We start from the raw sequence: 26,881 nt of genomic DNA on the forward strand, positions 1-26,881 counted from the left end.
TACACTGTTTGAAACTATCCTAAAATCATTCGGGCAACGCAAGCTTATCACATTTTTTATGCGCCACCATTGAGATGCCAAAAAAAAAAAAGATACATGCACACGTTTTCAAGATGCAGGAAGTACGTACTGCTAAGCTCAATTACTGTTGACTGAGAGCTAGCAAGAGAAACTACTATTTTCAAAGAATGCCAAGAAATGGTAAATCTGGGGCCACATTTTGTGAGGACTCTTCACCTCTCATTCTATTCATTTCTTATCTATCACATCAAGCACCTGATACTGGCAATGGCAAGGGTGCAGCTTTGTGTGAGTGCATGAAAGAGGGCAGCAATAATAAAAACAGTGAAGAATTGTTACAAATTTTGGCCCTCGGTATGTTTAAGGTGTCAACGAAAGAATAACTGTTCTCCTTAGTTTTAACATAGCAATTCTACACCTATCATGATTAATGATAGTTTGTATAAGCGTGGGGAAAATTGGAGAGGCTGCCTATAAGGTAGAGAGCCTCAACTTCCCTATACGGTTCCACTGCAATGTAATTCACAGTGTGCAACTTGCCGAGAAAGCCAGCTACAAGCAGCATTTTGTCAATATTGCAGCATGGTAAAGCTGTGCTTGGACTGCAGTGAATAATAGCGTTGGCATGGAAAGTCCAGCTAGTTACAGACTGCTGAGATAGTAAATATTTTATGTAGTATTGTAAACACTGTGTAAAGACCATGTCTGCGCATGTGTGCTCGGCTAATCTGAGCACATACAGTGTATGCAAATACAAAGTGCCCATGAAGTGGAAAGTGTTTTCAATAGTGACCTAAGTGACAGCAGCAACACCTCATTCATTTTGAGTTGCCATATAGGATTCACATAGCCATGTTCACTTGAAGCTGCCAGGGTATTTAGTTCCTCGAGTGACAAATGCGTAGGGGTATGCATGGCCAGGAGCAAGAGGAATGGTGGGAAAAGTGGCCATTTGAAACAGTCTCTGTGGCCACTGGGGCAGCTGGGCAGTTTTCAGCAGCCGTGGTCGTTGTTGGTGCACGTCATCTTGCACTGAACAGTTGTCACCGCATCATCTGTGACAGCCGAGATCACAGGGTACGCAGGGAGGGCAGCATCTTGCACAACCTCATGGCAAAGGTCAGCATGAAGTAGCAGAGGTTTCGCGCAGTCTGCGACCGTGTCATGAGCAGTCGCCACACAAATGTGACCACAAGCAGGTTGAGACACAAGTGCATGATATAAAGCCTATAATGAAAGACAAGGTGAAATAAAGTGAGAGAGAGAAACATTATCATAAAGTATATTTGTGAAACACAACCTCATGACGGAACATAGGTTTTGGGCAATGATGAAATTTCACTCTCCTTTTTTCGAGATAGTCTCAATTCTTGGTGTAATATATTGTTCTGTGTGCTATGTAATGAAAAAATAGCATATCCTCATGAACATATCAGCATATCTCTGTGCATTTTAGTATGCAATAGCTTTTTTTATTTTTTTTATGAGGTGGCTGTGCAAAGTGTAAAGAGCAAGCATGTAAGTAAGCCACTCAGTGTACATGTGTACATATTTCGGCTCTAGCCCTTTTTGACAGGCTTCCCTGGTTTCTACCCAGAGCAGGATTACTGTGTGAGCTTCAGAGGTCATGTGCTGTCTTACTGTTCACGTACTGTCACGGCTTTGTGAGGGTAGTACCTCGTACAAGTTACTGCTTCATATGGAGTGCCACATTCCCACAAACAGTGTCAACAGATCACTGCAAAGTGATAGCATCGAACAGAAGCACGAGAATATCATGTTTTTTTTGTAGGAAAGCTGAACAACATTTGCCAAACTTTTTCTTTAGTAGGCACTTATCGTGTAATCTGTTACTTGTGCTTCTACATTTAATTAAACAACACAGGGGGCACCAGACTTGCTCCATTGTAATGCCTACCTGCTACTTTTACTGTATGTTTCCATCGTTTTCTGTTGGTAAAACACTGTTGGTAAAAAGCATGGCCTCTGTGATGGCGAAATGCGGCGTGTCGACTCGCCCACTGTTTCGGAGGCCACTATGGTGTCCACCATCTCGGATACACACTATGGTTCATAATTAACAGTTCTTTGTATGTACTGCTAGTAATTGTTTATACAGTACTACCAGTCATTGTATTTAGCTTGTTACTGCACAGTTAGGCTATCAGTTAATATATTTCTACGAACTTTTCCCAGTAACATAGTAAATTACACTTTAATTTATTAATTATGATAGTTTCATGATATAGTAATAGCAAAGGGCAAATAGTGACAAAACTTTAATAGTACTATAAATATGGCTCTTTATTTGATAAACTTCAGCCAAGAAAAACATGTAAGCATTCATGAAATCTCTGATGTCTTCTGGTTCATTTTAAACCTTGCTTTGGTGGCTAGGAATAAAAAAGATATACTATACTGAGAAATATTAAAAATGTACGCATGTCACTGTTAAAACACAATGCAACAGAAATTAGGTCGTGACAGTGTCTGCCACATATGGTTTACAATAGAGGATGGGATTTATAAGGTAATCACTAATTAACTTATTAACTTGTTTTGTCTTATTAAATAATTAATGTGCATTTATTTGACATTAACAAAAGTTTACAGACTTTTTTTAAAATTGCCATACACTACTTTTTGCACAATGGGTGAAATTAATTAAATGAAAAAGCAGAGCCCACACGAGCCCCGCCGCGGTGGTCTAGTGGCTAAGGTACTCGGCTGCTGACCCGCAGGTCACGGGTTCATATCCCGGCTGCGGCGGCTGCATTTCCGATGGAGGCGGAAATGTTGTAGGCCCGTGTGCTCAGATTTGGGTGCACGTTAAAGAACCCCAGGTGGTCAAAATTTCCGGAGCCCTCCACTACGGCGTCTCTCATAATCATATGGTGGTTTTGGGACGTTAAACCCCACATATCAATCAATCAATCAGAGCCCACACGATGTTCATTTAATTTATTTATTCGTTTGTGTGAAAAATATCGAGCAGAAAACAGAACAATGTCATGATGACAAGCTTCTGTTGAAGCCTTACTTGATATTGCTTGTTTAGATCTAAACCACCAGTTTGTAGAATTAAAGCTACGAAATATGCAAACCACTATAATGTTAGCTAAAAATTCTATGTGTTATAAAGAAATGTGGGCTTGAAATGTAAAGTAAAATTTACTGCTGTTTTTCTTCGGGATTTTTTTATCTTGCATCTAAGACAGTTTCTTATTTGTATGAAGCTTTTAATAACGAGGTTTGTGATTTGCATTAACTTACCACTTCATGTGTTTTCGCGCTTCTGGGAGCTTGGAAACTTCAGCCTTGAAGAGGTACTTGCGAATGCCCAATATATACTGTTCCCAGTACAAGTACCATTCGAGGTTTCGCACATCAAAGTTGAATAACTGCAAAAGAAAGGAGGTCCTTTTGTACCCTCACAAACCAAAACTACACACATGCAGGAGTGTGATGTGTGCAAGCATCTGCTCACTTTAACAAAAAGGTCTCGCATAAACAACCAGGCAACAAGCCAAAATTTATCTGTGCTTTATTTTCACGAGAAAGTACCCTTGCATGCTCACAGGAAAAATGCAAGCTCTGCCTGCTCCTAACAATAAAAAAAAAATTGTTTGAAATTCTACTTAGAAAAATAAAAGCCTGGTATTGCTTTGTAATATAAATCTTATGTCTTATTATATGTGGCTCTCCTACCTTATAATTAATTCAAAGAATCAAGTGTTGGACTTGTGCTGCTTCTGTCACAGAATGCTTTTCACTAATATTGATACCCAAAGTTACGGGAAATGATTTGTGAAATGCTGCAAGTCTGTCCTCAACTGATGTGCAAACTAAAGAACAGCATTTCACAATGTAAAAACGTAAGCCAGCTTCGAGTTCTGCTGCCCAGGTTGTGCGTTTGTATTCCCCTCACAATTGCTCATAGCGCTATGCTGGCAAAGTAGTTTTCGTAAACAATGTTATTGTTTATATGTCCACTTTACATACTTTTTAGTGGAAAAAAAAATTTCTTTTTTCAGTCATCATCAGCCTGACTACACCCACTTCAGGGCCTGTCCCATGATCCGCCAATCAACCCAGTCTCGTGCTTTCTCCTGCCACGTTATACCTGAAAACTTCTCAATCTCATCGGCCCAATGAAGGAAACGAGTTTTGTAATATATTATGTATGCACACTCAAACATCATTATAACAAAGTTGCATCTTACATAAAAATAAATTTGTTATATCCAAAAATTCATTATAAAGGTTTATTTGTCACACTATATATTGCAAGACTATTTTTTAATCACTTCGCTATAACCACTACTTCATTATGTTCGGCTTTGTTACATCGAGGTTTGAGTATACATCACTTCTCAGCAACCAGGTGGTGTTTCAGCGGAGGATAGAGGGTGCATATATGCAATATATTTTTTTTTAGTAACAAGAGCAATAGAGCACAACCCCTATTTACACTGTTCCTCGCTTACAAGTTATTGTCTCGTAATAACGTTTCTGTTGTTTAGTCCCAACAGAGAACCTACAGATGCTCATGAACAACACAGAGAGATTGATCAAGGGTTCACTTCTTTGTTTGACACAACCTGATGAAACTAAGGACTAACCAAGCTACAGAAGGTACAGGGTACATAATATGTACGTTTTGAATGTAGCACCATAATTATGACTTAAATGGAATAGAATGAAACTTAATTTAAAATCAAGTTGCCGTAGGCAGAGACTTAACCTACAACCTTTTAATAGCGCATCTGATGTGCTACCCCCCCCCCCCCCTATTTTTTTTCAAACACTATTCCTAGAACATTCCTGCCTGATACGTTGCGAACTGTCACTGTGTTGGATGTGTTCTTGGTAGGCGTGCCAATGAGTGTGGCAGTGTAGACAGCCACAAGGCCATCCAGGTTCTGGAGAGTGGCTTTGTTCTGGCAGAGGTGCAAAGGAAAGTCCAGTCTTTCACCAAGGACTTCTTTAAACCTCTAACTGATGAATAAGTTTTTGTTTGGTGGAGCTGTGTGCAATGCACACCTGTTTTTATATGCACTTTTTTATATTTTAGTGTTATACATTTTCTGGCTACTGCATTTCTTTTTCGCAGTCTCACAAGAAATGTATTAGAGTGGTTATAATCTGATATTTTAAGCTTTTTTTTAATGATACTGCATTGAAACACTTTATTCAATTGCATGAAAACATTCGTAAAAGTTCATATCACCTCTTCAGCAGCATGTCTTTCAAAGGACGCTGTACCACAAACACACCATCATGAATATGTTTCATGACCATTCAAACATTGATGCACTCTGTAGGGCCTTGGAAACTATGAACTGTTTTACCTAGGAGGATGTTTTTTCGACAATGACTAAAAATGCATTTGTTCCCTAGCAAAAATTCTGATAGAGGTCTGTATCAGTCTGATACAGTTTCCTATAAGTTGTACCAGTCTTGTACCAGACTGATACGAAGTCTTACCAGTTCTTATAGACATTCATATCAGTCTGATACAATTTCTTACCAGTGCTACCAGTCTCATATCAGACTGATACACAGTCTTACCAGTGCTACCAGCTTTTGAATAAGTTTGATTGGTCATTTCTATAGCATATATTAGTCTTTAGGTTTTTAGTCTTTTGTTCATGATACACAGTCTTACCAGTGCTACCAGCTTTTGAATAAGTTTGATTGGTCATTTCTATAGCATATATTAGTCTTTAGGTTTTTAGTCTTTTGTTCATTTATCGGATCTTCAAGATGCATTACTGTCATTTTAACGGTACTTCTTTTTTTTGAACACACTGCCCACATATATGTCATTGGTTATTTCTGCATGTATATTAGTGTATCAGTGTTTTCTATTGAACACTTGACGACTATTGTGTGAAATATTATGATGACTCAAAGAGTGCAACTGGCAGTTTTTGGATGCGTAGAATAAAATGTACAATGTTTCATGGCGGTGCATAATTGACAAACTGAGCTTTAAATATGCAAAGCAGCTTTCAGCCTAGATGAACGCTTTATTCTGTGTACAAATGGGATTGCAGGTGCCAGATAGCAACACAGTTAATGCTGACAATGATAGATGACCCCTAGAAATTTCAAGATACTAGTATCCAAAGCTTATCAGATGACAGTATAAACATAACTTGAAACAATACAAACAAAACTCCTCATCACAGAGCAATATTAACATAATTTCTAAATTTTAATTTATAGGGCCAGTAAACATTCCAAGGGAGATAACTTAATAATCAGTCCACTACTGTGAAATGAGCTTACTGATACAATAATTTTTCCAAGCGGCGTTGATTCGAAAGCCTGGGGTGGTGCTGCAGTTTCTCCCTTTCACAACACAAGCCAACCCCAGCTGTCTCTCCCACATAGTGCTTTGCCTTTAATGATGAGCCACTACATTAGTGTCATAATCCATACTGGATGAGATAATTTGAATAAACAATGAAATGCTTCTTTGAGTAATCATTAATTGACCTCATCATCAATACTTAATGCCTCGCATATCCACTGCCAGAAATATTTCAAAGCAAGTTGAGGGTTTTATTGCGCACTTCAACCGCTTTCTTTTTTTTTTCTCGTCGGTCCCAACAAGCTGCGCCAAAAACTACAGGGAGGAATGGCAGTAAAGAAGTGCGATATGTAAGCACTCATTATGAGCTAGAGCATGCTTGAAGAAACACCGTAGCTTTTTCGTGTTGCCATTCCCATGTGCGAGTGTGACTATGCAATGTTAGATTTTGGACAGCAGTGCCAGCATGTGGCAGCACACTGTGGCAAGAAGCACATTCGATTAAAACGCTGCTCTTGATTTATTTTGGCTATAGGCCAATAACATGCTTTCAGTTGTTTTACACCACATACAGGCATCCGAAAATTCGAAGTGAGCGCAGTCATCTATATGAAAAAAGTCACTTGCAGCTGCAAGATTTGGCTGATATGTTGATAGCAGCATATGTTATTCACAGGTGTGTCTTTACACAAAGCCCAAGCGGTGGCACAGACCTGCTATATTACTTGCCTGTAATCCTCACAAGATTGATAAATCAAAAACCATGTACTAATTAAGGCTAAAGCATTTGACTGCAAAACACACACGCGCACACACACACAAGTAACTGCCTATCATCAAAAAAGTTCAGTTGTGAAGAGAACAACAATAGAAAGGATCGAGCCTACATTTAGTTGTCCTACCTTGCTAAACTCATATTAGACTGGTTATACATGTCACAAGTTTTAAACAAGTTTGGTACATCAGCAACGTAGCAAACACATCCAACTTTCATGTGCAAACACACTGGCCACATCCTTCAAGCACAACTTTTTTTCTCTGTTTCTGAGCAAATACCAATGTGAGATGGGTTCTTGAATAATTTTGATGTAAGCCTCACACACATGAGCACACACACAGAGCCTGGCAGTTTATTGACATGCACCAGTGTAAAATACATGCCATTGTTGCATTTAAAAAGTGTCGCTCATGCCAACATTGTCGCGAGCCGCATCTGCAGTCTGGTCGGAATCGCTGAGCGAGTTTTCCTCGAAGCCGTAAGTGTCGTCGGGATCAGGATTTTCATTGCTGTCACCATGCGCATCACTCAGACTTCACGTGTCGAAGGCCGCTACTCCAGAACATCAATTACCAGCTAAAGACTGAGAAATGCTCTTGCTGAGTGTAGCTGGTTGGCCGACTGCGCCTCCACCGCTCCTTGTCCGAGGTACTACATATTGCGATTCAGGCTCCAAATAGCGTTTTTTTTTTTTTCTTCTTTTTGATCGAGGCTGGGGTTGAGTTGAATCCATCTCTCGTCGAACTTGACACAAACTTCAAATAGCGCGCTTGATGGTGTCCACGCAAAGTGAGGCTGCGGGACTGATAATAAGTGAACGGGTAAAGATCGATTACATGGACCAAGGCTTCACATTCACAACCTGCTCGCTGTGCCTTGAATGTTAAGCCCGCGGCGCGGATTTCGCCGAAAACTATAACATGTGCCGCGAGATCACGGCGCGAGGTAGTGACTTTTCAGAACCCCTCGCGTGGTGAAGGTGTATTGTACTGTGGTCGCCACGGAGGAAAGTGTTCGTCGCCATGGTGGTCGCTGACTGCCATTATGGCTAGATGATTGTAGCCATATTAATGTGATAGATAAATGGATGAACGAATTCATATGGCTGTACCCTTTAAGTTGAGCAGCGGCTAACGCCACCTAGCCTAACCAACGCGAATATGGCGACACAGCGCATGACCTCTGAAATTGCCGCTGCGCGCCTGTCATTGCGCGTTTGCCATCTTGGAGGCTATGCATAGCGTCACCATTATACAGTATTTGCATTTATTGTTTATACATTTTTTGCTGTGAGCTCTAAAAAAACTACCCTCTAAGGTTGTAAAAACATGAAGTAAATGTTTTGCAATTAATAATTTTTGTTTTCAAAAACTAATTTGCGTTGTGTTGAGGAAGAAGTCGTGGACTCGTGGTTGCAGAAACTACTTGGGAGATCCAGAAATGGCACTGCCATCGTCATCAATACCAAGTTCGTGGCGGCCTTGGTGCGTGTGTAGTGCATGTGAACATTGTTGCGTCTCTTAATTGCGCAGTATCGCGCCTGTACACTCGCTATTCTCCAAGATGTTTGGTTTGGCGATGATAATAAAAAATTAATAGTCCCGGTAAGTGCATGTAAGTACATCAATCCGAAGTATACAGGCAATTTTGATCCTCACAAGTGGTACCGGGTGTTCTAGAAGGATAACACACACTGCGGCCACTATCACGCTCAAGTGATTAAGCTTTACGGTAAGTACGAGCCTCTTGTATTCCCAATACGAAAACAAAGAGGAAGAAGCAGTCGTTCTGAAGTTATTTACTGGTCATATTTTCTTAGGCACCGAGGATGACGCAAGGAATGCAACAGAAAAACGACCATCCATTCCGCAGACCCGATTGCGACTCCTCCGATAGCTGCAGTTCAAATGAAGTGGACAATGAGTCGGTTAAAAAAGTAAGTTGCGATTGGTCACACTGCAGCTGATATGCTACTTGCAGCGTAATTATTACCGACAACCAAGTTTGGCTATCGTTGACATTGCGGCTGATGTGCTACTGCGGCGCAATTACAATCGACAGCCAATTTTGCTCTGCACGTGGTGCCGTGTCACACATGAAGCACCAATACTCTGATATACTCCCCGCCCTCTTAGCGAATATATCAGAGCATCGCTGCTCCACTACTGCGCGGGCGCCGGAACGTAGTATTGAAGGTGTTAGTAAAGTTGCAGTATGCTGAAGGGCTATTTTATTTTATTCTATCGTGGTATGAGCGCAGCCTAGTCACATTTTTTTGTACAATTGACTGGTTTAAAATTATTTTTGCTTGTGTGGATATACGCCCTGTTTGTGCTTGCGAACTAGCAGTGAAATTTGTGTGTTGGGTTGTCTGCAGTTGTAAGAAACATGACGTCAAGCTGCTGTTAAGCAGAAGACAAAGCACGTCAGCAACTGTTTTAAGAAGCAGCAGGGAGGCCTGCTGTTTGCTGATACTGAAAAAAAGAACAGAGAAAGAGCTTCTGAAAGAAGTGAATATATATGCTCAGGGCTCAAAATACAAAAGTATTAGAAAGAATAAGCCTACTGTAAAATGCCCTTTACAGCAAAAATTTCCAAACAGGTTTATCATTTCTTCATAAGCTGTTGTAACGCAATGCTGCTAGGGTTGTATGCAGCAGCAAGTTGCCCTATTCTTATAGCGTGCAATTTTGCTGAAAAGCAGAATGCGATGTAAGCTCATGGGTGGCATACATGCATGCATGTTTTTCTAATCACTTGAAAATGTGCTTTTACAACTTTCACAGTGTGATGGATATTAAAAAGAACACCACTTGGTCAAAATTTCTTGAGCCCTCCACTACGGCATCCCCTATAATCACACCATGGTTTTGAGAAGTGACATGCAACATATCATTACTTTTTAATTGCATATCTCAACTGCATGCTATGTTTATCATATATATTATTTGACCATGCACACCTAGGATGGTACCATCACAATTAAGGGTGCAATATACTTTATTTCTTAACACTCTACTTTTTCATTGCAGCAAAGAACCTTGTCCTTTGCGGATGTTGCAGCCGCAAGCCTCAAAAACAGAAATGACTTGCACCTTTGCCACCACTATGTGCTGCCACGCTGGAACCGCCACAGCGACCACGGACAGCCCTGAAGTAGCCCAGTCAAGTGTGAGGGAGGCTGCACTGCTTATCAATTATGTGCCCACTGACAGAGAGGTACTGTAAAACTCTAGTATGCTTTGTCTTGAAGATATATTGCTTTGCTTTAATGAGAAAATGTGCATTGACAAACTAATGTGTGCACATCATCTTTGACTTGTTTTATAGGTGCATCGGAGCAAAGGAATTGCCGTTCCCAAGAGGTTGTACAATCACCCCATGGGCTTGAAAAGACAGACCGGTTTTGTTCGTGAGGCGGCCGTTACCATTTTTTATACAGCAGGCCAAGTCGGTAGAAGTGTTACTGGCGCAGCCTCCAATCGGTCTAAAGGGGAGGCGAAATCTCCCAAGGAGAAAGAAACATATGCTGTGTTTTCAGGTAGCTGAAATTTTGCAATCTGACCAAAATTCATGGAAGTTAGTGGCTCCATTTTTGCACGTAATCAGCCGAGGTTTCACTGCCAACTTGTGTTATAATTACTTACTAAAGCTTCAAGTGTAGCTTTTGCCTACTGGAGCTGCGTACTTTTATGCAAGAATCCACAAACTAACTTTAAACAATATTAGAGAGGCAGACTGATAGAACTACTTATTTTCTTGTCATATTGACTCCTCTATTTAGAGTGCACATAATTGTCGCTTAATAAGTGCCTGTAACTTGCTTTGTTTTTGATCATGCAGATTTCTTCAACCTTTTTTTTTGAAGCACACCGTTCTGATTGGAGAGGTTGAGCAAATGAAGAAACTCCTCAATAAAGCTTTGGCAAACAAAATTAATGACTTTATGAAATCAAAAGATTAACCAAGGAATGGCACATCAAATAAAATATTTTGTTTGATTTCTGTGTTCATATTTGTGTCCTGCTTGCTCTGATGTAGTGGTGCACCTGCCAGTTGGCTAAGCACCGATTCGCTTGTGGGCCTATCAGAGTAGAATGCTACACTTATAGGCTGGCACACGAGTACTGGTACACTGACTGGTACACTGATAGACTGGTACACTGATATACTGGTGCACTGATAGACTGATACACTGATAGACTGATACACTCATAGACTGATACACTTACAGACTGATACAACTGTCAATAACCTGATAGCCTATCAGTTTTTCTATCAGAATTTTTGCTAGGGTTATTTTGAAAAATCTATGCAAATGGTGTATGTGAAAAAGAAACTCGTTTTTGGCTTTAATAAATACTACATACAGGCATAGGACACTAGATGCACGATGGCACCTTCATATGTTAAAAGATGGTATAGACTCCTTTACAAAGTACAAAATTGAGCCTCATAACTCATTTACACTAATACAAAACTAATAACTACTCCTGAACACATACATGTTTAATAAAATGAAATGATTCTAGACTAAATGGCACTTCTGCAAATTAGATGGTCCTCTATTTGAAGCCCTGTCTGGCAACTGTTCCTCGATGTGTTGTTTGAGAACATGTTGAAGATACGGGCACTGCAAGAGCATCTTGTTCGCACAGTTAGCAAGCTGAAAGATGAAAGCGAGGCGTACTTGCTTATCTGTCGAGGAGAGCTCATCCACGAGCGCCACCACATTGTTTGATCGGAACAGCCAGCCGTTAGTCGTAAAATACTGCACAACATCGATGCCCTTACGAACCTTGTGATAGAGGGATATGAATCTGTAATGTGGCAGGAGGTAATTGGAGAAAAAACATTTTATACTATTTGTTTTAGAAAGCATTGAGGGGTCATTAGGGCATACATGATAAGGAAGATGTAAAAAGGACAAACATAAGCTTAACACAACAATACATATAGTATGTATAGGTAGAACTAAATGGAGCGAGAGAGATATGACACTGCTTATTTCAAAACCTGCAGGGTGGCTGAAAAAAAGCAGCAATAGCCCAGTTACTTTATTGATTGTCTGTAGACTATTCTGCGTATGCATTTTAAGTGCCACTATCTCTATCTCTAATAGCTAAATTACCAGTGCCACAGCAGACTCATATTCATGAAAATAGCTTTAAGGCTGCATTCAGCATTTCAGGACTTGCTAACTTGACTTCACGACATGCAAGCCTGAGAAATCATGTACAGAAGCACAAGGTAGTGGTGCTCATCCATTACACCTTTTGTACATACAGTCCAGGTTTGGCATATTTGTTTTTCTAATCAATATGCCAGAACTCGTTCATTGGTATTAATAGGATAACAAAATTTTCGGTAGTTCCAATTCCTATCTTTGTGCTCATAAAGCCTACCTCCTGCTTCAGCTTTCTCTTCTATAAATATCTTTATTAGTGAGGTTTAGCCGTGTTGAGCCTGTTTATGAACTTCAGTAAACCCAATTAATAGTTACTGACCTGGGTTTGCGTCCTATCAACTGCAAAGCAAGGTCTCCTATGCATGCAGGCAGGTAATGGAGGCAGTACAAGTTGAGACTGTGCCACGCTGCACTGTTGGTCAGAGCAACCTTCGGGAAGCGCATGACGTGGGGCAGTGGGTGCCGAACAATTAGCTTCTGCGTCGTCGCAGTCACCTCGCCCCAAGTCTGTCGCTGTAAGGTACCACTTGTACAGTGGTAGACCCTAACATGTTCTGGCCTGCAAAAAGAAATCATGCAATGCTTGGCATGCTCACATACCCATTCAACCCAACATTATACATAGCAATGAAAAATAGTAAGTTCACTTAGACTAATAAACTGTCCTTTCGAAACTCTATCCTACTTAATATTATGGCGGGAGATTGACAACAGGAAGGTAAAATAAAATTCATCCTTCATTTACCTAAATGTCCCACCTATACCCCAGCATTGGTAGGTCGATGTGATGTTATAGATATTGAAATATTTTCTCTAATTCATTCTGTACTTGTGCAGTAATTTCCTGGAAACTTGTCAAGCACACAGTTTGGTTGCTTCAAAATACACTCATCTTTGATAGAAAATTTACCACGCCCAAGTGGACGTCATCGAAATTCTTGACATGTGGTGAGCTTACGCATTTAGGTGGCTTCACTACATGCTTTTCATTTTTTTTTTTCCTCTCTTGCTAAGCATCCTGTGATAGTAAAAACGGCTGTTTTGGCATCGCATAAATGCTCAAAAATACAACCAGTGCTACTAACTTGCACTCTGCTTTTTATTCTCTCTTTACGCTTGTTCAGTTTAACAAGCATCACGTGCGGAATGCGGTAATTAATTCCAGTGTATGTTTATGAAAATTCACCTATTTTTTGTGGTGCAGAAACAATCTCCTTGGAAAAAGTTATTGATTGTTTATTCAAATTACAAGCTGGATGTTGCAATTTTCTGGTGAACAAGAATGACTTCACAGGTGCGTAAGCTTTGCATTATTCACGCAGGTAACTTATGCAACTTATCGGTGAGCCATGATCTGGGTATGAAAACGTATAGCAACAATGTAATACATTAAGCATCTATTCATAAATGCAGTTGATTCAAAGAACTATAAAAAATTACCGCCCCTACCGCACTTTTTCTGGATCCGCCACTGGCCAGGACATAAAAATATGTCACTTGTTACATGAGGCATTACAAATATTTTCAGAGTGGGTTGCACTTATGATAACGACTTATGATTATCAGCTTCATCCAGCTGTTCTTTTTTTCCCCAGACGGCTGATTTTCACATTTAGCAGTTGCATGCATTGATTTACACATAACAACCCACTGGTGCACTAAGCCCCCCCTGCTCCCCCCCCCATCTATATTGCAGCGCTGTACACAGTTCACAAAACAAAAGCCTTCAGGCCACAAAAAATGAACGGACGTGCTGCGTGAGAGTGTAAGAATGCAGTTTCCATCCGTACCTTGTTGTGGCAGTGTGCCAGGCGACAGAGATGAGCATGTTAGCCACAACATCCACAGGAATGACATCAGCTATACGATCTTTTTCGACAATTACCGACTGCAACAAGCCGAGCCCACACTGAAAATAAACGAGTTAAACTGATATCAATATTCATAAGCAGCACAAGCTGATGTACTCTTGTTTGAACAGTCAATACATACCGAGACTATGATACCAGTGAAGCCGTTGTAGTTGTCTACCCAACCCTGGAAAGAAAGAGAGCAAAAATTAACTCATGTCAATTGTTTACAGAGGCTTTTGAGCCATAAGTGTTGGTGTTTCAGCTGAATTAGGAACAACAGTATGCTACGATTCAATCCATAGGTTCCATTCCTATGAGAAGAAGACAGTTGAAGGCTACCACACGGTTTCTAATGACTGCGAGTAATGCTAGGTGCCTCTTACTGGGAAGGGCTCCCGCCATGAGGCAGTGACAATGGAAGGCCGGACTATGGCGACTGGTAGCTTTTCTCTCTCGTCAAGCACCAGTGACTCAGCTAGCGCCTTGGTAAGGGTGTAGGTGTTTGGCCGCTGCCCGAGTAGGAATCCACTCATAGTGTCCATCATCTTATCATCCATCCACCTGCAGAGGAATTCAGTACGCTCTGCTGTTGGTTACCACCGACTCGTCACGCGGCGATACTATGAGCAAAAAAATCTTCGCGTGTTTGCTATACTTTTAGAAGTACAGATTCAACAGTGCTACAGATGCGCAACTGACACATTTGGGGAAAAGAGTTGTTGGAAGCACCAAGTGAAACATAATGATAATGTTAGGCAATTATTAACCACAGGGTGGCCCTCGGTTTTCCTATCACTGGTGTAGCCAAGGGGGGAAGGTTAGAGATTCAATCTGCTTCCTCGAAATTTTTCAATTTTGCATGTAGTGTATACAGGCATACATACACACATAACACGTATGTATGCTTGTGCACACATGCACAAACATACACAAAGTATGGTCAACCTACCCTCTCCCATCCCCCCTTTAAAAAAAAATATGGCTACCCATCAGATTGCTATGCTTGGAAAAGGCCCAAGCCTTGCCGTGGACTTGAGGTATGGTGATGATGATAGTGATAGTAATGTCAGCGGTAATAGTAGTAATACTAAAAGTGAAAGCTTTGACTACGACATGGCCACACAAGCAGACTATGGCAGCATTTCATACAGTATTCCGTGCACCTTTCCCTTGAAGAATTCGGCTGCACAGCATGACCATCATATGTGCCGGGCAACTTTGCATTAAGAAGACTCATTCTTCAGGGGATATATGGCTTTTTGGTTTTTGGCCAAAAGGAAAAAAACAGCCTCCTAGCTTTTTCAGCACACATCTTGTCACTTGCATTTTTAAACAATGCTCATATTTGAGCACCCGTGGTTCTCTCATCTAAAAATTCAAATTGTGCTATATCAAGCGATATCACTACGTAAACACAATGATTTAGTTGAGAAAATGTGATAGAGAAAACATCCCTTGCAGAAATACTTACTGAGCAGCTTCTATAATTTTTTGGGGATCTACAGGTGGGGGGTATATCACCTCATCTACTTCTGGTTTATCACAGTTGCAATATGCTGTCGATACATGTACAAGAGCCTGAAAGAAAGCACACAGTGATATAACAGCAAGTAGAATTTTGTAGATTGTGATGCCAAACAGCAAGCACAATACAGCATACATTATGCATCTAGTAATAAAAAATTTACACAATTCAAAGCTGAACAGTCAATCTTTGATAAATTGTGTAGTGACTCACACAAAGGTTTGGCATTTGTTTACAAAGGTCCACTACACGCCGTGTACCCAGAACATTGAGCTGAACCGCCCGTCTGAAAGAGAAATGAACAAGTCACGCATCAGACTCTGAGCCACTCCAATTTTCATGCATCACACCGGTGGAGCTTATGCTTGAATATGCATAAGCTTTACCACTTCAAGTAATGGTAAGTTACACAGCATGATCCAGTCATCAAAAGACAGTCATTCATTTAGAATAATTTTCTACACATCCATTTTTTCTTTTTTGCAAAATAAATATCAGTTAGTAGTCAGCGCTCTTCTTCCACTCTGTCCCTTTCTTGCCATGTTTGCACACAACGATATACGTCGTCACGAACCAAACCCAATTTGCCCAATTTTCTATGCTTGTACAATTTATAGGGTTCCTTTACCAACTGTATTTTGCCAATAGCAAATAAAAGGCCGCCTAAAAGCCTCAGTGGCCTCTCTTTGCTAATAAGCAATGTAAGCTTCCACAAAAAAGTCGCTCGACAAGTTTCTCATGCCTTCAGTGCATAGAGAACTACAAATGATATTGAGCTACCTTACTATTTACATTCTGTACTTTAAGACCTCACAAATGCTCTGTAACTTTTTATGCATGGATAGCCTGTTAATAGTATTCCTATAGCTTTCAAAAGTGCTCACTTGAGAGGCTCGTCAAATTTGACTGTGGCAGCTGAGTGGAAGACAACTGAGACGTTCGCAACTAAGGTAGCCTGGTCAGTTGTGCTGAGCCCCAAGTTCGGCTGAGTCAGGTCTCCTGCTACTGCCCGTACTTTTTCAAGGGCACCTGGTTGTTCTTGCTTAAGTCGCTCAAACACCTGTTAAAAAAAAAAAAGAACAGCTACAGTGAGTTGTGTGTCATCTGATAAAATAGATACCATGATGTTCTGCTCTTGTACAATCAGCATACCATCTATTGTCTTATGGAAGTTCCAAGCAAAACGATGCTTCACAACGTTCTGGTGGCTATGAAATATGCACTGGCATCAACCCGAGCGACCCTGGAGGCAAGCTGACAAACAACATAAAGCACATGAAACTGCACTCAACCACACACGGTGGATTTAATGATAACAAACTTTTCTGCCAAAGACCATAATAGGTGAACACATATTATATTTTATTCAGTGGTATCACAATGAACCAATTTACAGCATAAACACGGCATGTGGTGGTGAAACACCAATGCAGCAGCACAGTAACCAGGCACTTGACTTGAGAGGTGCAGCTCACAGGAAGTGCAAGCAAGAGATTATATGCAATATATGGTTTCATTTCATTTACCGTAGGCATGAAATTGTTGTGATTTTATTTCCAGTGGTTAGACTCAGTATAATGGATAAATGAATGCAACCAAACAAGCAGGCAGCTTTGTCAGAAGAAGCTGAAGCACTTGACACAAGTAAAACTGCTATGGGGGCTTAGTTGGTGCAAATGCAAGGCTTATTCGCACTACCATGAAGCTAGATGAAATGGCCACAGAAACTGACACAGCTTGTCTATGGGTTGATCAGAACAAGTTCAGCTATCCTGAGGATCTGTATGAAATTCCCACTAGTTTGTTCTGAGTATGTGATCAGTAACTAGCATATTTTTACAGGGTGGCTTAATTTGGTAAAATCAAATTAATAAGTGGTTCCTATTGTTATTTACAACATCATCTAGTGCCAAGCAAAGATGGCGATAGCCTATTGATTGCCCCTCCCCATTTTTTTTATGAGTTTTATGAACTGAAATCACTGTGTAAGTCGGCATTGACTAAAAGCTGAACCTCACAAAAACAAGATGTGCAAACGGCTCGTCTTAAAAGAAAAACCACCAGGCCTATGCGTAACACGCAGCACTGCCACAGCAAAAACTGGAAAAGCGGCCATTCGGAGCCTTTTTTAACGCTCTTTGGGTAGCTGCTGCAAGCACAGCTGCAGGGTACCCACTGCCTCACCAATAATTGTGTAGTGGGCAGGCATTCACTATGCCACCCTTCGTCCTTCTTTGGAGAAGCGTGGTACCCGCTGCACACTTGCAATGAACTTTGTGCAATTTTTTTATGCTGTGGCTGGCGAGGATGAAGAATTATGGCAGAAGCTTTTGTAATCCAGAACAGAATCCCCAACAGTGGGTATGCGCCACAGTTAAAAGGTGAACAAGATCAAGCTTTAAGTGGTTGGAGCATTCGACAACCCACTCGTTAAGCAATTCGCATTGTGTGATACCTGGTTGTCCCTTTGCTGTTCCAAAACACCTTATTACTCATATTGATGCGACTGCTTTCCCCGACACCAAGCCTGCTTAAGGCCAGTTTGTAAAGGAGTCCCAAACACTGGCATGGCTCAGTATTAGAATACCAAGCTGGCACACAGGGGACTTGGGTTCAAATTCTATTGGGTCCTTGGTGTTTTTAAATACGATAGTCTTTCTTGGGGACCTTCGAAGCAAAAATTTTGGTCTGTTCGTCTGTCTGCCTGTCTGTACATTTGTCTGTTTGTCCACTCTTAACAGCATCAGGTATTTGAAACGGTTGACCCCATCTGCAGCGCCCACTTATGTTGCTCAAGATTCACCATTCACACTTTGTTGATTAAAAAGCAATTATTGCGCATGTCTGGGGCACCATAACAACACGTATATATTCTGCAAGTGCGTCTTTTACTAAAAAAGGTATACATAAGTAATTTTAAGGACCGTAGCGCTTATCACGCTGCACTGACCATCCAACGCTTGCACGGAAAGGCGAGTGTTTCCAACGCTTTGCTAAAACGAGACGGTGGTGGCACCTACCCCTCGCCTTGCGTTCTACAACTTATCACCTCTGAGGCGGGCGCGCACACCCGTCTCAGAGCCACGCGCTTTGTTTTTGAAAAAAACTTCCAGATGGCGGTCATGTCTCACGTGTGACGTGACTTGATGGGCTCGTTCGCCTCTGCTGCACGCTCAAGGCACTCTAACGCAGCGCCTCCAGAATACCATTTACCGATTTTCTTCAGCAGAACATCAAATAAATGTTTTGTTCACTCTCTCCACACGCAAGACTATCATCTTTCGACAACATTTGCAGATTATATGCAGATACGGGGCCAACTTTTTATTTACTAAACTTTTTTTTGTTATTTCGTGCTATAGTAGTTGAGGACACTGGTGGAAACGGACAACTACAGCGCCGCACGTGATCCTTTTTGTGATCTCATAACAACTTTCGCTGTGAAAAAGTGTCAGAAATTTAAAAGAAATATTCTGAGAAGGCTCAGCAGTTGCCACAGTACTCATAGTGACATAAAAGCACACTACTAAGATGTTACATGCAATACTTAGGGAATCATTTTCAGCAGTCTTTTCATTTTCATTGATTGCACCATGTGAAACGGCCATTATGCAGGGTATGAAAATTACCTTAGATTTGAGCATTGTTTCAAGCCTGGCTTCGGGTCCTTCCCCACTCTTGCCTCGCACCAGTAGGTAGACCTGCTTCACACCAGGACATGACCGAAGCAGTTTTTCCAGCAGAACCTGAAACGTGGTTGCAGTGAAACCATCGAGTCATTGAATTAAAACCAGAGGCTCAAAATGTGTAGATTGTATACCATGAGAACAAGAGTAGTACTTGAGTTCCATTTTTGTGTATCTAAATCAGCAAAAAAGAAGAAATGTTCCCAGAAAGAAGTTCTTTTTAAGATCTCTTGTTTTGATCATGTTTTTCCATGAACCAGTTCAGTGGAGCTTAACTATATCAAGCTAAAGTAGAAGATAGGTGCAAACAGGGTTGAATCGGACTTGACAGACCACATGGAAGCATTTCGGTGACTCTAGCCTCGATGAACTTAGAGAAATGTGTTTTAAGCAGATCTCACTGGTGCTTGCAGCAGTGACTTCACAGTACATAACAACTGCTGTGTATAAATATTTTCTGGTGATGCAATGAGAAATTATCAGAGCACCTTCTTTGCTATGAGCCTCACAAAGCAGCATGCTAAAGTCTTAAATGGAAAGTGCAAAAGAGACAGTCTAGCTCAGAACTTGCTTCTAACTGAACAGCATTATGTGTTCCGAATATTAAGCCGATCGAGTCACATGGTCAGAGTGGCTTCGACATTGCCTGCAAGCAATATGAGCTGTTTAGGTATTTGTGTGTGCTACTCGATAACTCTCAGTCAAGGCAAACTCCCTTTAACTATGCTACATAACTTTGATGTTACTGTACCATATCACAAGGAGCACACACTTCTGTAAAGTTTGCCAGCCTAGTGCACTTTCCCAACAATACACACACATTGGTTCGTGCAAAGGTCTGTCAAATATCACCATGTTGGCGAAACAATTCAAATTGATTCTGAAAGTTGAGCAGCTAGGCTAACTACTGGAAAGTGCTGGGTGCAGGAGAAACAAATTTAACATGCCAAAATCAATAATCCCAAAGCTTCGATCACTGGTGATCAATTTGAATAGGTCTGGTAATGAAATAATTAAGAGGACATTATTTGGCACATTTTAATTGTTTAAACTGTGAATCAAACCAAAAATCTGATTGATTACTGGAAAGTTTCAACAATTAAAAAATGTCACACATTCTCACAGATGTCTCACAAGGAGCAATTTAATTACTCTCTAGAGTGGCCAAATGAATGTAATGTATATCATGATATCATAAGAATAGACGACAGGTGTCAGTAATTCTAGACTTATTAAAAATAAGTAAAATGTCAATCTATAAAACTGAGAGATGTGGCTCACCTTTCCAATGAACCCTGTTCCTCCTGTGAGGAAGACCACCTGGTCCTGGTAGAACTGTGCGATCATGGAGCCCTTGACATCTTCGATCGCCACAGCTGATGGCGGAGTTTGCTGTGCTTGGCATCCTGCTGCTGCCATTGTGGTTTCTCCACAGGTGGCTGCAGTGAACAAGAAACCGACCATTCCTTTTGAGCATGCTGTGTTTCGAGTGAAATGAAATCAGACACTGTGAGCTGGAAAGAAGGAATAGAATAGCAAATGCAGGTATGGTGTAAAGCATACAGGAAGGCACAAACTTCGGTTTTGAGTTGTGCCTCGCCAATGCTTTGTGGAAATTTAAGCAAGGCACCGCTTAGGGAACTATTAGAATTTTTGGAGAAATCAAACCTATACATGCATTACAGCGATCAAGTGACTATCGTCGGAGCCATGCAAACGCTGGTGTAAATACAAAAAAAAAAATCCCAAGGGGTGACACACATCATGCTATGGCGACCATTCTGTTTCATAAATGTTGCAGGTTTTATTTTTACTGATTCAAAAATTAAAATTATACTTTGAAACCAAATTGAAAAATAAATGTGTATTTGCATCTTTAACACCAATATGTGCTATTGGTACATGCTACAAAAAAAATACAGGCATTTAAAAAGTCTAATGTCCTCTACGTAACTTTCAAGCCAATCAGATATAAAATGTCTGAAAGAGAAATTTCACGGTTGAGAGGGGGCAAGCAATTTCAAGGCGTGTTCGCCCCCCCCCCCCCCTGCCTGACCACATTGGGGCGGGGGTTGACTCCTTTGACCTTTCTATGACTAACACTACTGCATGCGAACATCTTATATTTCTTTCATTTATGCTGGTAGACTCAGTACACTTCTAATCGTGAGCATTCAAACACGAAGAATGACATTATATTGGACAGGAGGAGCATATAATCCGACTTTATTTTTTCGGGGCGGGGGGGGGGGGGGCGAGGGGTAATGAATAGGTGTGGTTCAACCACCCTGTGTGTACTTTATGTACGTTCGGACGAGTATGTGTGCATGTATATACGTACATCGCACGCACACGCAAAACTTTCAAAAAAATTCTAGGGGTGAGGGTCCTGCCCCCCTGGAAGTGGCTCGGCCAGCAGAGGTCACGGGCGGCGGCCCCTACCACAAGTCCCCTACCCCCTGAGTTTTCGCCTGCCCTGCCCCTCTTGAGCTCTCTCTCCCCCGAAGGACTCACTTGCCGCCCTTCCATAAACAAGGCCAGGACCAACCCTGCATGCCCCCAAGGCAACGCCAAAAATTACGTATTAGATGGAATGCGTCCACTGCATTCACCCGTGTTAAGGTTTTAAAGTCCTCCGTAATGCTGTCGCAAGAGTAAAAGCGCACTAGTTGTATACCATTTAGCTGACCCTACTAACATCAATCGTATAAACGCGGTGTTCTTTCTGAAGCGTCGTCTGTATTCTATTTTCGACGAGAGGAAACGCGGCGGGTGCGTAACCTTTTTGGCGTAACACACCGAGGAGCACGGACAACACTGCCCGCCGGCACGCCTCTCTGCCCGATTGGCTCGACGCACGCACGCGCTGTCTTCCTCGGCCGTGCTGCACAGTTTTACCGCCACGCAACGGAAACCGATTTAGGCCTCGCACGACGCGTGAAGTGCCAAAAGCGAGCTTTTAGGCCAACCGGTGCGAGCGCCGGGTTGTAGTACCGGGCCACGCACGTGACCACGCGTTGCGAGGGCGGTATTTTGGAAGTGGCGTGCGGGGCGCAGCAGCGCAACCGAAATCGATCTGACCCTCGAATTTGATATGGGTCTTCACTGTGAGGCGTCTTGGGCCTTCACTATGATCGTCTTGGGCCTTCACTGTGAGGCGTCACGTGATGTCTTGGGCGCGGAGTTGGCGTGACGGACCGCGCCGCTTTGCTGAGAGCACACGTGTACGCCGGAGCAATAGGAGTCAAGAGTCGATCAAGTTTCTTCGTGGCTTGAAAAGTTTAATTTTATCTGTGCGATACGAACGCAGTGCCGTCGAAGCATTTGCTTTGTTAGATTTTGGACGGCCTTTAAGACTGCCTTGAAAATTCTGTTAGCCATATGACAAAAAAAAAAAAAACGGACAAAATGGACAGCAGCTAAGGGCTAACGCATCTCTTAAAGAAAAGATAACGATCTCCTGACGAAGTTTGGATGCTGAAGGAACGAGCGCGACCAGTGCCAAATCAGACGCGGTGACGATAGCGTAATGCAAAATCATAAACTAAGTTCTAAGTTGACATGTGGGGTTTAACGTCCCAAAACCACTATACGATTATGAGAGACGCCGTAGTGGAGGGCTCCGGTAATTTCGACCACCTGGGGTTCTTTAACGTGCACCCAAACCTGAGCACACGGGCCTACATAAGTTCTAAGTTTCAAAGTAAATTTGGTGCACGCTTTTTCCCCTTTTGACGGTTTCCGCCGCAGCATTTGTGTCAAGGAAAACGATCGCTCAAATAAATATTAGTGTGACGTATCGAGAGCGTGAACTGCGTAGTACAGTCGAAGACTGGTATACCAAATTACCATTTATATCGAACTGCTTTCTAACACGGCAGTATGCCAATTCATAGAAAAAAAATGTACGGCTACGTCGAACTAAATATCCGGAACACTTGGTATATCGAATCGAACATGGGTTAGCGCGAAACACGCCTTGCAAGAAGTCGGCTTTTCCTCACAAATGTTTCGCTTTTCTTCACGGAACTGGACATTCCGACATGCATTTTGGAGAGCGAGAGGTCGATTTGGAGAGCGCCGCGTGGAGCAAATCGAAACTATAGTGGCTATAGAGACACTAACGCTTGCCATCATGTGCTTCTCTCATTATTCCTCGTTCATTGCGCCCCCTGGATCGCCGTGCGCTTCCTCCATGGCAGTGCGGGGTGTCACCGTGTCGCTATGGTGGCTAGTGTCGCCTTTCGCTTCTCCGCTTGTTTTGATAGCGCGACCCACGGATGTCGTAAAAACTGAGCAACCTGCCGTTCTCCACAAAACCGGTGATAATCAGTATAGCAACGTGTAGAACAGACGCCACCGCTGCGTATAGCATTCTAAGCAGCGCTCTGATCAAGTGCGATGTTAAAAGGACAAGGCCGAGATTAGGGCCAAGCCAGAGTCAGGCCCGCAGCCAAGTCACTCCCCTCCCGCCACCCTGTTCACCTGAAGCCCCCCTCCCCTTGATAACCTTTCTGGCTACAGACCTGGCCAGAGTACACCCTTATAGGGTCCGGCGAGTACGCTCAGCAGCATGTGAATATTTTCAGGCCCTATTTAGACCTACAAGATATTGTCTCCCGTATATCGTATCTCTGCCTTTCTATATTTCTATATACAAACAGCGGAAAAATACAAAATCAGAAAGGAGGAAGAAAAACGTGTACTGTCGTGAAAAGCGTGTTTTTATAATATTGCGAAGCGGTGCAGTGAAGCAAACTTTAACACCTAAATTCGCTTGAATATAAAAAAATAAAATAAAAAATCGTTGACGGTCGTATACTGAAACATAATAGTCCGACATACAAAACTAACCGCGTTTTCCTTCTTTTTTTTTTCTTTTTTATGAGTTCGACATATGCGCGTTCGAGTGCAGTTAGAATGCACAAAGGGCAGGTATACGCCGCTATTTACTGATCGGAGATTGCACTGAATTCTTAGCGTGTAGGTCATCTTGTATCACGCAAGCGACATTACCGTAGTTCAGTATCGGAGTACAAGCTTAAATATGAATAATCCCGGAAGCGTACAACTGGATGACGCAACCAGAAAGCCGAAACTTCCTTCCCCTAGCTACTGAAACGTTCCGTATGCGACGTCCAATAATTCCGTATGTTTCCGTAAGAGTCTTACGGAAATATATGGAATATATATATGGGAAACATATGTATTCTGTATGGAAACATATGGAATTATTGGACCCGCATGCGGAACGTTTTAGCTGCCGTCTAGTCGCGCGTTGATCGAAAGAGCGCGCGTTCTATACGCGAGACTCATCAATCAATCAGTTTAATCAATCAATCAGTTTATTATCATGTCATAAAACAAAGTTACAGGGAGTAAAATATACAGAAGAGGGTCCCAAAGTACAAGACTGCAACGGGACCCTCGCTAAGCTTCCATCTGTGGACTTCTTATATTTACACGGAGAAAGAAAATATGCAAGCGGGCGTCGCGGTGCGTAAACGCAGCCGTGTGCTCCTGTAACCTGCCCATCGCGCGGTCGATTCCTTATTTCGAACGTACAAATATTTAAAGAAAGGCGCCACGCGAGGCCGCGGTCCTACATTTCTGGCGTGCAGCCAGCGCGATCAGAACGGGGCCAAGAAGCGCATACCTCGTCTCCAGGAAGCGCGGGAAATATGCTAAGCGCATTGTGGCTCTGCAGCTGCGCGTCGATTTAGTACGCAGTAGGCATTTTTGAGCGTTTGGGCTTTTATAAGGTTACCTTAGTTGTCCAGTGATCACAATATGCAGTCTTTGCAATGCTGGAGGGGACGTATGATTTACTTATTTTGTGCGCGCGCAGTGTGTGTGTGTGTGTGTGTGTGTGTGTGTGTGTGTGTGTGTGTGTGTGTGTGTGTGTGCGTTTTCAACAAGCTTCCCCGACGCCCTTCGCGAAATCTATCATTGTTAAATGTACCTGTTGTGAAATTTTTTAAGTATAACACTACTACTACTACTACTACTACTACTACTACTACTACTACTACTACTACTACTTAGTAGTAGCAGCCAGCACCTCTCTAATTTCGAAATAACATAGCTCGCATTCGTTCTCGAAACCAGGACGCTTCATTTAAAATTAAAAGATGTAAACATGTCATTATATCATTTTTTTTTTGTAGCCCGCAGAAGTGGAGGCCCAGTTGGTCGCAAGGCCAGCAGCTAGCACTCTCAATCAAGTCCATTTGTTGTAATTTAGTCTTTTCTTTTTTTTTTGCACATTTCTGTTCGTAAGCGTCTACTTGCGTGTACAACGAAACAAACTGAGCACAGTGCTGCCATATCAAATGCAGCGAAACCGCGCACTTACCCGTTCGTTCAGAAATGTAACGAGAAAAAAAAAAAGATTAGGTAAGTAGGTAAAGAAATAAAAAGATAAAACAAAAAAGTAACGCATTTTATAGCAGCCTGTAGAAAATGGCTTGCCCGTGTTTTCCTGCTGACGTACACTCGAAACAATACTACAGCTTGAACGAGACACTTATCGCTTCGTCCTAAAAACAGGCTACGTTGGAGTGCAAGGATTCTTAAGGTGAAGCCAGCTTCCGGGCGAAAAAAAAAAAAAAAGAAAGCATTGTCTATTTCTTTTATTCGTTTTCATTCACTCACTCTCACTCACCGTGACGAACTACTACACTACGAAAGCCCGTGGGGTAGCTGCATGAACGCCATGTGAAGTCTTGATGCAATATTCCGCGTTTCGCCCAGAGCACAGTTCTGTTCAAAGTGAGCCGCTTTGCCCGCAACTCGGGCAGCGGAAGCCGGGAGGACTAATGAGAAAGAAAGACGGACGACTGCGCGTGTTCCAGTGAGAAAGATGAAACGAAACTCAAGGAAGCCGGTAAACGACATTGCGTTACAGTCAGGCCGCAGGCTACACCAGCTGTGAAATTGATTTAACCGGATCTATCAGTCCTGCTACAACGACAGTGGTCCAAGTAAAGAAGAGCGCGCTGATGTGTATAGGGACGTTACGCACCATTCGACAACGGAAGTAGTCGTTACAGCTACAACGCGGCTAAGCGAGTTCAAGTTTGACGAGGACAGTGTTCCATCGACCATACACACGACTTGATTGATTGAATGATTGATTGATTGATATGTGGGGTTTAACGTCCCAAAACCACTATATGATTATGAGAGACGCCGTAGTGGAGGGCTCCGGAAATTTCGACCACCTGGGGTTCTTTAACGTGCACCCAAATCTGAGCACACTGGCCTATACAACATTTCCGCCTCCATCGGAAATGCAGCCGCCGCAGCCGGGATTCGAACCCGCGCCGTGCGGGTGAGCAGCCGAGTACCTTAGCCACTAGACCACCGCGGCGGGGCACACACACGACTTTTGCATTCGTTGGCAAACTTCCGTTCAACTGCAACGTTCGCGCCCTAAACGTGTACCGGACACATTTATTTACTTATTTAGTTATTTATTTATTTTTACCTGCGCATCCCACCGTGGTGGC

General features: G+C 42.2%; 2 protein-coding genes across 4 annotated transcripts in view; one reads left to right on the plus strand and one right to left on the minus strand.

Annotated features, from left to right (window-relative positions):
• Positions 1 to 788: 788 nt before the first annotated feature.
• Positions 789 to 26,881, minus strand: part of LOC119179768 (fatty acyl-CoA reductase 1-like) — a 109,386-nt gene continuing 83,293 nt past the window's right edge. For both annotated transcript variants that reach the window (XM_075882121.1, XM_075882122.1), the window contains exons 2-13: positions 20,652 to 20,809; positions 19,314 to 19,430; positions 16,569 to 16,744; positions 15,898 to 15,970; positions 15,631 to 15,737; positions 14,543 to 14,720; positions 14,299 to 14,343; positions 14,097 to 14,215; positions 12,626 to 12,865; positions 11,809 to 11,938; positions 3,295 to 3,422; positions 789 to 1,248 (exon numbers count right to left, since the gene is read on the minus strand). In XM_075882121.1, coding sequence (XP_075738236.1) covers positions 1,092 to 1,248; positions 3,295 to 3,422; positions 11,809 to 11,938; positions 12,626 to 12,865; positions 14,097 to 14,215; positions 14,299 to 14,343; positions 14,543 to 14,720; positions 15,631 to 15,737; positions 15,898 to 15,970; positions 16,569 to 16,744; positions 19,314 to 19,430; positions 20,652 to 20,789 — 1,608 coding nt within the window. In that variant the 5' untranslated portion in view covers positions 20,790 to 20,809 and the 3' untranslated portion in view covers positions 789 to 1,091. The remainder of the gene's footprint in view (positions 1,249 to 3,294; positions 3,423 to 11,808; positions 11,939 to 12,625; positions 12,866 to 14,096; positions 14,216 to 14,298; positions 14,344 to 14,542; positions 14,721 to 15,630; positions 15,738 to 15,897; positions 15,971 to 16,568; positions 16,745 to 19,313; positions 19,431 to 20,651; positions 20,810 to 26,881) is intronic.
• LOC119163626 (uncharacterized) lies at positions 8,594 to 11,119 on the plus strand. Of its 2 annotated transcripts, none has more exons than XM_075882123.1 (6): positions 8,594 to 8,732; positions 8,798 to 8,849; positions 8,938 to 9,054; positions 10,151 to 10,337; positions 10,449 to 10,659; positions 10,962 to 11,119. In XM_075882123.1, exons 3-6 carry the CDS (start codon positions 9,026 to 9,028, stop codon positions 10,982 to 10,984), a joined length of 450 nt encoding a protein of 149 aa, XP_075738238.1. In that variant the 5' UTR covers positions 8,594 to 8,732; positions 8,798 to 8,849; positions 8,938 to 9,025; the 3' UTR covers positions 10,985 to 11,119. The 2 variants fall into 2 exon arrangements, with proteins under 2 accessions (XP_075738238.1, XP_075738239.1); XM_075882124.1 differs by having other exon boundaries at positions 8,597 to 8,722.

The sequence above is a fragment of the Rhipicephalus microplus genome, chromosome 2 (assembly GCF_043290135.1).
Source record: "Rhipicephalus microplus isolate Deutch F79 chromosome 2, USDA_Rmic, whole genome shotgun sequence".
Lineage (NCBI taxonomy): Eukaryota > Metazoa > Arthropoda > Arachnida > Ixodida > Ixodidae > Rhipicephalus > Rhipicephalus microplus.